Source organism: Rosa rugosa, chromosome 5 (genome assembly GCF_958449725.1).
Source record: "Rosa rugosa chromosome 5, drRosRugo1.1, whole genome shotgun sequence".
NCBI classification, from domain to species: Eukaryota; Viridiplantae; Streptophyta; class Magnoliopsida; order Rosales; family Rosaceae; genus Rosa; species Rosa rugosa.
Window position 1 is genome coordinate 5,639,414 of NC_084824.1, and position 10,914 is coordinate 5,650,327.

The 10,914-nt window shown below is 39.1% G+C and overlaps 1 protein-coding gene and 1 long non-coding RNA gene across 3 annotated transcripts; both read left to right on the plus strand.

Moving 5' to 3' along the window:
• Nucleotides 1-426: 426 nt before the first annotated feature.
• Nucleotides 427-4,028, plus strand: LOC133711988 (probable WRKY transcription factor 57). The gene is made up of 4 exons (XM_062138065.1): nucleotides 427-1,060; nucleotides 2,324-2,479; nucleotides 2,567-3,042; nucleotides 3,672-4,028. The coding sequence occupies exons 1-3, from the start codon at nucleotides 720-722 to the stop codon at nucleotides 3,036-3,038; spliced, it is 969 nt and encodes a 322-aa protein (XP_061994049.1). The 5' UTR covers nucleotides 427-719; the 3' UTR covers nucleotides 3,039-3,042; nucleotides 3,672-4,028.
• Nucleotides 4,029-8,341: 4,313 nt separating this feature from the next.
• LOC133710246 (uncharacterized) lies at nucleotides 8,342-10,859 on the plus strand. 2 transcript variants are annotated; one of them, XR_009846571.1, is made up of 4 exons: nucleotides 8,344-8,747; nucleotides 8,828-8,923; nucleotides 9,079-9,131; nucleotides 10,650-10,859. It is a non-coding gene; the product is annotated as an uncharacterized LOC133710246 (long non-coding RNA). The 2 variants fall into 2 exon arrangements; XR_009846572.1 differs by having other exon boundaries at nucleotides 8,342-8,923.
• Nucleotides 10,860-10,914: the final 55 nt, after the last annotated feature.

Sequence of the window (10,914 nt, forward strand, 5' to 3'; positions counted from 1 at the left end):
TATTATGTTTATTTTTTAGTGGGATTATGATTATTTTGAATTGAAAAATTACAAATACGATGATCTTTAAGTGAAATGATACACTCAGTTAATAATACATCTCTTACACTAAATAATATATACATTTACAAGATACCTTCTCAAAATATATTGAACATCAATACCACATACCAAAAAGTATACTATACATAATGCATGCATTGATCCAACCCATACAAAATATGGTTGCTAATGAAAAAGAGCAGAAATATATATATATATTTTTTTTTCATTTGTTTTTCTCCTTTAGTTCTTTTGTTTTTTAAATATGAAAAAACAAATGAGTTCATGCGCGTGTGGCCCACTTGCCCCCGCTCTCTCTCTCGCTAACCCCATTTGCCTCTTTTGCTTCAATATCAGCCTCCCGTACTATTACACCGAGGTTGACACCAATTTTTCTAGCTTATCTTTTTCTTCTTCTTCTTCTCTCTTTTGATTCTTTTTCCACTCCTCTCTCTCTGCTCTCTCTCTCCCACTCTCTCCCTGCAACTGTGCTTTGACGCGACTAAAGCTTTCCATTCCCTCCTTCAAAAACTACTACGCGTCCTTTCCATGTCACCAAAACCCTAATTACTAATTACCATCTCTCTCGCCGACGCCTTCTTTCTTCTAATTCATGCTCGCTTCTCCCTCCCAAGTCCAATCCACTCTACGACGTCGTCCGATCCACCTCCGCCTCCATGGACGGCGACAAGGACACACGCGATCCGGGACTCACCGAGTTCCCCACCGAGCCGAGCTGGGACAGTCCTTACTTCTTCACCAACGATCGTGACACCACCGTACTAAGCGAATTCGGGTGGAATTTCAGCCCCGACGACCAGATCGGCGCCGACGACAGGTCCGATTTGGCGGGAAGCAGCACTACCACTACTCTCGCGGAACAGTTTCCTGAAAGAAGCAGTAATACTAACTCCGACCCGGCCCACGTGGTCGGATCTGTTTCGTCAAGCTCTACCGAGGACCCGCCGGAGAGGTCTACTGGCTCCGGCTCCGGCGGCACACCACCTCCCGAGACACCGTGAGTGATCATCATCATGCATATGCATATAGATATATACAATCCCTGTGTTCATATAATGGCTTGATTAGTAATTAACCTGCTTTTGCGTGTGGTAAAAAGTGACAGATTTTTATCATTAGTTAAATCGGCAAAAGGCGAAGAAAAGTGAGCGAGTGCAAATCGGAGAGATTTGATCGTCCGTACGGTTGTAGAAAAAGTAGAAAACTGTTCTAGGTCATAGTAAAAAGCCTCATGCAAGTTGAGGCAGAGTGGGGAAGGAGAACAGGGGTAGGGTAATGCAAATTGAGCAAAATGAGGGGGGGGGGGCTTTTTCTGGATTATGATTCTTTTTTTGGGTTGGGTTGTCGAACACTAGTGCCGTTATTGCGGCGGCAATGGCGTGCTATATCTTTTCACGCTTTCTGGGAATCATTTTTCCGTCCTCTTTTTCTCGTAAAAACGTAAATAAGGGCATGCCCTTGTCCTCTAATTTTATTTTTTCTTTCTATGGGGGAACAATAATTTTACATGCTCTTTCTTGGTCTAGTTTTCTTTTATTTTCTTGAGGGTTCTTGTGTTCGATCAGACGCATGCATGTGACGTAGTGCATGACATAATGCTTGTCAAGAAAGTGTTTTGCGTGATCATAATTCTTCGATGGGATTCTTCTTTGTTCTGTGGTCCAAATATTTTGGATTGCCTCCTAATAATCAAGGCTTATAATTACATGTACCATACTATATTTCCACTTCTGACATCTACATTTTGATGATCTCAGCTAAGCTTTTAGCTCGGAAATCGGAATGCATTAACTCTGTTTTATAAACTTGAATAAATATGCCCACTTAGGGTTCCACTTAGTTTGGTTACACATTAAATCAAGTAAGGATTTAAAATGTGTGTGCCTAATTAATTTAAGTTATCTTAAGTACCTTAAAAGTTCTAATTTGGGATTTAATTAGAAGTTAAATATTTAAGAGGTCGTCGGTTCTTCGTTTTTATTAGCTACTTATAACTGTTATGAGCATTGTAAGGTTGCACCTGTATGCTTAGTTTTTCAACCTCTTTTCTTTACTATCGGTGTATGCAAGAGAAAAAATTATGACGGATGATATTATGAAAGGAGGTAACCAGAGAAGATTTATTTTAGATTACAACTATTACAAACTCACGAACATAATACGTAATGGAAATGCATCCTTTCAGTTTTCCTTTTCTCTTTCCTTTGGATTTTCAAGTTTTGTTTTTTATTGTGACAGTTGTAGGTAAAATATTTTGTAGGAGTAGCACTACGAAGGTGAATAAAAAGAAGGGGCAGAAGCGAATCCGGCAGCCAAGATTTGCGTTTATGACAAAGAGCGAAGTTGATCATCTCGAGGATGGCTACCGCTGGCGGAAATATGGACAGAAGGCTGTTAAGAATAGCCCATATCCAAGGTAAATTTTGAATTCGTTTATAGTGTCATCATTGAGAATTAGTACTTCTGCTTATATTCCTAGGATGTTTTTGCCTTTGTCACGCAGGAGCTACTATCGGTGCACAAATAGCAAATGCACTGTGAAGAAAAGGGTTGAACGTTCCTCTGAAGATCCAACGACGGTAATTACGACGTATGAAGGGCAACACTGTCATCATACGGTTGCATTTCCCCGCGGCGGCGGGGGAGTCAATATTATTAGTCATGATCAATCTGGCTTTGCCGCAGGAAGCCAGTTAATGCAGCTTCCTCCAGTCTCGCAGTTCATGCATTATCCAACTTCAATTCAACCCAGATCACAAATTAGTCCAACTCATAATTTGACAGTAGGAGGGTCGCAGTCGCACCGATCAGTCCGGGCTGGCGGTACTCATTACCATCATGATCAAGCAGCTGGGGGATCCCAGTGCATTATTAATCCAAATCATGAGCCACTCCCAGTAGTACCAGTTCCTACAGATGAAGGGCTTCTTGGGGACATTGTACCTCCTGGAATGCGTAATCCGTTCGATGGATAAAATGGTAATTAATTAAACACCATATAATTAGACCATTATTCAAAACAATTTAATGAAATTAGTGATTGACAAATATATATATATATATATATATATATATATATATATATATATATATATATATATATATATATTGCGTGTGACTAATATAATCACAGCATTGCACAGCCTGCACGCATAAAGCGTCCTTCTGGAAAGTCGAAACTGGGGTACTAATTGCATCTGCATTACAATATAGACGGTAATCTTGGTTTCAAAACCCTAAGTCATATATGATAAAGGATATATATACGTCTTTTTCATGCCAGTGGATATTCATATATATACTTAAAGCTAGAACAAAAATTTTAAATATAGCTATAGTAGATATAGGAATGATTAGATCGATCATGAACTACAGTAATGGGATATATGCTGCACTACTGGATATATGGACATATGGTAGGGCTGCGTATTGCTTCTAAGTTGGGATCAAGGTCGAGTTGTTAATATCCTTGTGGCTATAGATTGATGCACCACTACTAACATTATACGTTGTTATGATTGGTTACAAAGCTATCTGCTACATAGTACTAGTACTTGGGATCTAGTGCTCATTCACTATCTTATATATTTTCGATCATTGTATTGCAGTACTAGTGCACTTGCCCACTTCAATTATTATGCTTCCATATCATCTTGTATTCTTGTTCGATCAGCTGTCTCCTCGATCCTCATTGCACTTCATATCATTATTTTGGCCAAATGATCGAGTTGTCCTGGGCAGAAATTAAAGAGCTTCATGAAGCATAACCCATCGGAAGCTAGCTAGTAATTTAGTAGGAGATCGATCCTCAGAGTTGATGATTATCAGATTCTTAATGTCTCTTAATGTCTCTTATATAGAGTTGAAGATTTGAAGAATTCCGTGATATTAAGTGGTCGATATCATGCACTCTAAATTAATTACCCAACTAATTGCAGTATTTAACTAATTAATTTCACTATTGAGTCCTGAGGATCTGATATCTGATTCAGATTGTGTATTATATCATTTTTTTTTCATCATCATGATTTAGAATATTAAACGACGTCATCCATCTTTAATATTCTCGATCTCGATCACCTCGTGTTGTAGAGGTTCATCCTCAGCTAGCAAATAATTAAGTTGTTTGACTAGCTTAGCTACCTAAGAAGGAACAATAAACGCTCAATAATGCAGGTGGATGTTGGCTACGTTGCGTGGAGTTGCATGTTGCTTAATGCAGAACTCGTTAAAGTAATTAACCAGCTGCCGACACTGCCTTTTTACCTTAATTAGTTTAAGTACCCTTTTTTGTCATCTTCCACCACATATTACGCTTCCTTTTTACCTTGCCGACTGCCATAAAGATCGACCCTAGCTCTCCAATATTGTTTAATAAACGTGGTCTTAAAGCTAGAGATCGAGTAATGTTGCCTTTTCTCCATTCATTATCAAATTCAGAGGTAGGGGGCAATAAACCACCAACCAGGCACCAATTAGTAAACACTGAAACTGAAATCGAAACATCCGGCGACGCCGGCTCCAGCTCCGGCTCCGGCCTTCTTTCTAAACAAAACCAATCTCTGAGCTCTTGTGAGCGAAAACAAAGATTAGGTAACAAATAAGACGAGATATTATCCGACGTTTTAATTCGAGAGTGGGGCGGTTGGACCATGACGCATGAATCGTTGAGGACTATGAGGACTGAGACTGTACATGGGAATATAGGATAGGAAGGTCCAAGTGAGTGTGACAGAAGAAAGCGCCGTTTTACCCGCCGTTATGTACGGGAGGAGATTACACGCCAACTAATTCGACCACCTCCAATCTCCCCATCCATGTCCTCTTTAGTTTGTAGCAGTTATACTGTTAGGTAGGGTTTGGTCATTGTCCTTCATTGCAAACTTTGATTTTGTTTCCTTCTGGCATGTATTTAGAGAAGCTAGCCAGTGGTGTGGATGATGCCTTAGCTAACTTAGGTCACGAGTTCGTGGACACTAGGTTCTGGTTCGGTATAATCCCCTCAAGGGCTTCCTCTGCCTAAAACCTTGATCGGCCTTCAATTTGGTTGTAACGTACAAAGATTCTTCTTTGTAATTCATTTTCTCAAGAAAAAAAAAAACAAAAATTACCATATGAATAATGAAGGACAATGACCAAACCTACCTAGCTAACAGCATAACCGCCACAAACTAAAGAGGATGTGGATGGGGGAAGAGTCTTGGGTGGATCAAGGTCCACATGCACCGTGAGTTCATTTCAGGTACTGTTCATGAACAGTACCGGGAATTAACTCATGGTGCATGTGGACCTTGGTCCATACTAGAATTTTCGGTGGATGGGAAGATTGGAGGTAGTTGATTCAGTTGGCGTGTAATTTAGTTATTATTTCTTGTGACAACAACAAAAATAAAAAATTTATAAGGGAAAATAAAAAAAATTGATGCTAGAAAGAAAACATAATATTTTTTTTTCTCAATGCTCTTATTTTTTCTTGGGGTGGATGAATATAATTCATTACGACTTCATTGCGCCACCACCAGAATAATACAATTATCATAAGGCTCCCAAAGCATCACCAAGTGCATGCTTCTTCTGCCTAATCAGAGCTGTAAACTCTATCTAGTAAGATTCATTGTAGAACTACTGGCACACTTATTCAACGTGACTACTAAACTAAAGAACTAAATGCCTCAATCTATTTGATGATACATGACTCAATTAATAAAACTAGTACATCTGCCTAAGACTGCAATCAGTGTATCTCAATACCAGCCACCATACTGAGCTTGCCACACATATATCCTCAAAAAGTCTATTAGGGCTGGCAAAATGGGCCGAAGCAACCGAACCAGCCGATTTTCGAACCGGTCAGAACCGATTTGGGCCGAAAATTCGGCCTGCCGACTTTCGGCTCGGCTGAGCCGTACCGTATGGCTCCCTTCGGCTCGGCTACGGTATGAGATATTGCATACCGTCGGTATACCGTACCGACCGTATACAATACCTCATACCGAATATGTATACCAAAGTGTTATATGCATACCAAAATGGCTACACTTTGATAAGAGGCAAGGTTCGAACCTTGGACCTCTAACACTCCACGTTTGCTCCCAACCACTAGAGCAGCTCGTTCTCTTACTACTATATGCACAAATTTTATATTTATTATCTCTTAGTTCCTACTATCAAATTAAAACACAAAATAGCAAGAATTTGGTTGGAGGCAGGAGTCGAACCCCCATCCCCACACACCGCAACTTGTGCGCAACTCAGCTCTCAACCACTAGAGCACAAGTTGCTTTTATTATATGTGGTACAATTATTATATTTATTCCTTCTTAACCTAATACAATTAAAAGAAGAGAAAAACAAAAAGACCTCATCGGGTCCATCAATCCCAAAAATCAGAGATCATCTCCATCACTTTCTTCTCCCTATTCATCCTCATCTTTCATCTCCTTCAGTTTTTTTTTTCCAGAATCTCCATCAGTTTCTTGTCCCATTGCTTTTGCTTTCTTCCAGTTCTTTCATCTTCCTCTATTTCCTTCATCTCCTACTTTTCTCCATTATCAGTATCATCACTTCGTCCTCATCTAGTCATCTCCAAGGGAAACTCCAGATGAGATCTGAATCTTCGATGGCTGCTTTGATGTGATGTGCTTCTACCGCAACAACCTCCGTCAGTCAGACACCCACGACCAATTGGGCTTCCTCTGATTTCCGGCAGCAAAACCGAACGATACCAACCGAAAATTCGGCTTGCCGACAGTCGGTATACCGACTATGTCGGATCGGTGGCGGTTTGAAAATTCTGATACCGACGGAGGTCGGTTCGGCAACGGTTTGGGAAAAAATGGATCGGTTTAGTACCGAATCCAGCCCTAAAGTCTATGGTAATACCCAAAAAAACCTAAAAAAGAAAATAAAACTGGCTAGAAAAATGCCCTGAGGCCTAAAGCCCAAACCACTTCCCTTACCACCTAAACTGGGCCAGACAAAAGGAATTAGGGCCAATCTGGTTCAGGCCCAAAGGCCCAGCCCAAATCCACCGTACCCGCCCCTGCCTCTAACTTGAAGCGAAGTCGTCGTACGATCTACGGCGGGCGGACCTGCCACGAAAATAAACTGATAGGAAAATATTGACAAATTGAAGCACTTGGCGCAAAGAATCTTGACACAAAGATGCGTTTAAAAATATCCCTGAAAAAAAAAAAAAAAACAGTACTGTGAGTAGTATGAAAATTGAAACAGAATCATTATCCGATATTTTCATTTTCTGAAAAATGTTGACAATCTAGTTTCACTATCAATTAGGTGCAAAAGAAGTTCTTAGTCTAATAATATACTCACAAATTATTAAGCAGACCAACTTCAACTGATATGAATTAAACGACAGAAAAACGGTGATAAAATTTTGATCTAAGCTATATGACTGATCGAATGTTCATTGTTGTTGATCCAGATGAACTAATTAATTAATGTTCAACTTCAAAAAACAATCCAGAACCAGTAATAAAGCTAGGACCAACAATATATTGAGTCTATACAGTTCGATCGGCGTAGTAGTAATATTTTACTCGATGAAAGAGGACCACTTGTGTTTAAAAAACTGAACTCACCGTAACCATGCACTATGGCCGACAATTAGATATATGAGTTCAATTTGGAATTCTCTTCAACTCGATCCACTATGCATGCCAGGGGAAATGCAATCTTCAGATGGCACAAGCATAACAATATATATTCCATATTGTGCACTGCATTAAACGAGGAATTCAGAGTCTTAATCTGGCTTGAACAAAAGGATCGGAACAGATCCAAAAAAGTAGCAAACAAATGTTGACAAACATGAACAAAGATTAATTAAACTTATCGGGTACCATCAGATTGAAATATGACTGGTATCAGAAAATGGTAAAAACAAAAGCTAAAGCAACACAGCATGCATACTTAATCAATGATCTTTCTATATTAGCATATTGCTACAGAATCTACAGCCAGCAACCTTTACTTGGGCTTGGCTAACAGTTTTCCCATACAAATATCAAATTTTAATGGATGGAGCCTACTATTGTATCTGAAATGTCACTACTAGAAAACAGGCCAGAGGGCACCGACTTGGGCACACCGATTTGGGTTGGTGCTCTTAGATAATAGTATGACACGGTCGAGAGTAAACGGTGTATTGCTCTGGAGATGTCACTGAACTTCAGTGCCCATATACTCTATTTCAATATATTACTTTTTTTTGGTCTGATATTTCAATATAATACTTTAGTTTTTGGTACAATTTTGACATAATAATCGATAAGTTGCGTGTGTGGCACACTTTCTGTTGCTGGTATTTACCATTTTGACCCCGACGTCAGTTAAAAGGACTGAATTTGACGTGGGTGAGTGAGTCTGTAGAAAAGAGCTTTCAAAACTCAAATAATTCCTTGGCCTTTCCCTCCCTCATCGTCTCCATTTCTTCTTCTATCTGAAATGATGTACGGATGCCGAATCCGCTATCACCTTAGATATGGTTGCGACACCGCCTACACCAATGGCTCGAGGGTGAGCCGATCTACAAAACCCATATGGTCGTGCCACTATCCATCGCCGTTGCCAAAGTTCATCACATCACACTCGCCGATCCGGATCCACATGAATGTGCTCCGAAGTTCATTGTCTCGATGGTAACGGAGTAAGACCGGTTATGTGTATGTTTTCTCCATGCCTTAACAAATTTCTCTGTTTTATGCGAATTTCTTCGTTTGACCCATATGTGGTGATTTTGCAGATATAGAGTAAAATAACAACCAAGGTAGTACAAGCATTGTTTTTCCAGTGGCTATTTTTAATCAGGCATTCACATTTTCTAGTGTGATACATAAAGGTAAACATAATCTAGCAAAGCAATTGATAAACGACCCAGCAATTTATAAAACTTGTATTCAGCGTTGATGCATTAAATCTGCACGTCGAGGATTTTTCTGAATCCATAGAATAGAGTCAACTGTGCAAGTTGAGTTCAATGTTTTTGCAATGCAGGAAACACAGTTTGAAGCCGCTGCATCCAAAGTTTATGAGTCATATTTGAAGAGGTATGCTGCCAAAAATTTATATATTTCGTTTATCATGTTTTCAACATCTAAGTTTTATCTAAGTGTGCGAGCAGAGTTTAAGAACATGGGGTGTTAGAGGTTCCAGCAATAGGAGCCAATGTGAAGTCACTAAATTCTCAATTTTTGGCAATTTTCTGTCCTTGGGCATTGTGTTGTGTGGTTACCCATGGATATATCTAGGAATGTAATGATCTATATGCTTGGTGGGAGCTGGTTTCAATGCCACTATGTCTTTTAACGTTTTGGGATTCTTCTATCTATTCCTATTGTTATGAAATTGTCTGATTATTATTTGGGTTCAATTTTATTTCATACCCTGATTTCACAACAGTTTTGTTATTACCAGCTAAACGGAGATTTTAGTTTTTGGTTTACTTTGTTTGAATATTCAATATTCTGCGACATAGTAGTCCCATAGAAGGTTTTTGAGTAGTGTAGTTCAATTTGTATTGATTTACCCAGATACCTTTTGATCTCCCAATTACCAAATTCTAACAAGTACTCCTTTAATATTGAAAGGGTTAAAGTTTCTTCACTTCCTATCGTACCCTACGATGATGCAGATGAATTTTATCAAGTAATCATATAGTAGAATGTTATTGTGTGCTCTTTGTTGCTACAAAACTGTGTCCTTTTAAAATGTCTCCTATCCTTTAAGCTTTTGGATTTCTGGTATACATAATTATGACCTTGGAATTTCTTTTTTAGCTCTTCACTCTTTTTTGGCTTTGTTTTTGACAAGCTTATAAGAGCAAATGCACCGCACTGATCTTGGACGTCCAAGACCAGCCAAAATGGCAAAAAATGACAAAGCTGCAATGCACCGCAAAATTATTGGACGATCAGCTGCCTTCCCGACCAAGCCCAATGGCAAGGCTTGGACTTTGACTTGGTCGACCAAAATGGCACATGGGCCTCACATGTAGGGTAATGGCTGTAGTTAAACATGGTGGGATTAAATATTCAAACATCACATGCTTCTCCAACGGCTATATCTCACCCAAAAGAACGGCATATGCATGGTTTAGCCTTTTGCCTTTTGACTCTTGGGGTGCAATTGCCTTTTGTCTTTTGCCTTTGCACAAATAGGAGGCAAGACCTTGCCTTTTGCCTTTGCCTATTGACTCTTGGGGTGCATTTGCTCTAAAGAACTTTGCTATTGCAACCAAACCAGAAAAAGAGTGAATAAAGATGGGGAGGTTGTAGGGTTATAGCTTAGTTAAAGCTTGAACACAACACTAGATTAATTGTTAACTTTTCACTCTTCTGGAATCATAGGTTCATATATTTGAAAAAAGAATGGTTTCTATATGAAACCATGTTCATGTTGTAGTCGGCTAATTGTTGTTCATATTGTTACCAACTCTTTCCTCTGATGACATCTATTATCATTTGTTCTTTTTTCTATGTTATCCAGTATGGTCTAGTAATATTCAATTTTGCCTACCCTCTACTTAATCACCTGCTACAATCTGATGCTTATTTCACTGTATGCAGAGTGAGCTTGAAGATTATTCGAGGACATAAAGCCCCACTATACGGCTCCAAAATATTTGCATTGAGCGTGTTGTACTGGGTCGAGAACATATAGATGCCAAGTGTAACCATCTATTATTGATTTGATGTAAACTTATGGTTTCAATACAGTACTTGAACAGCAATACGTTTGCAGATATTCAATGGATAATTCATAGTTTAGTTATTACATTTTGATGGAATGCAAATCATTTTGTGAATTGTGAGCCAGGAAAGAAATGTAAAG

Excerpts from the sequence above, each read along its gene's own strand:
- LOC133711988 (XM_062138065.1), top strand. The coding sequence starts at position 720 with ATGGACGGCGACAAGGACACACGCGATCCGGGACTCACCGAGTTCCCC. Across the intron at positions 1,061-2,323 it reads ACACCACCTCCCGAGACACC|GAGTAGCACTACGAAGGTGA; the intron begins GTGAGTGATCAT and ends AATATTTTGTAG. Across the intron at positions 2,480-2,566 it reads AAGAATAGCCCATATCCAAG|GAGCTACTATCGGTGCACAA; the intron begins GTAAATTTTGAA and ends TTTGTCACGCAG.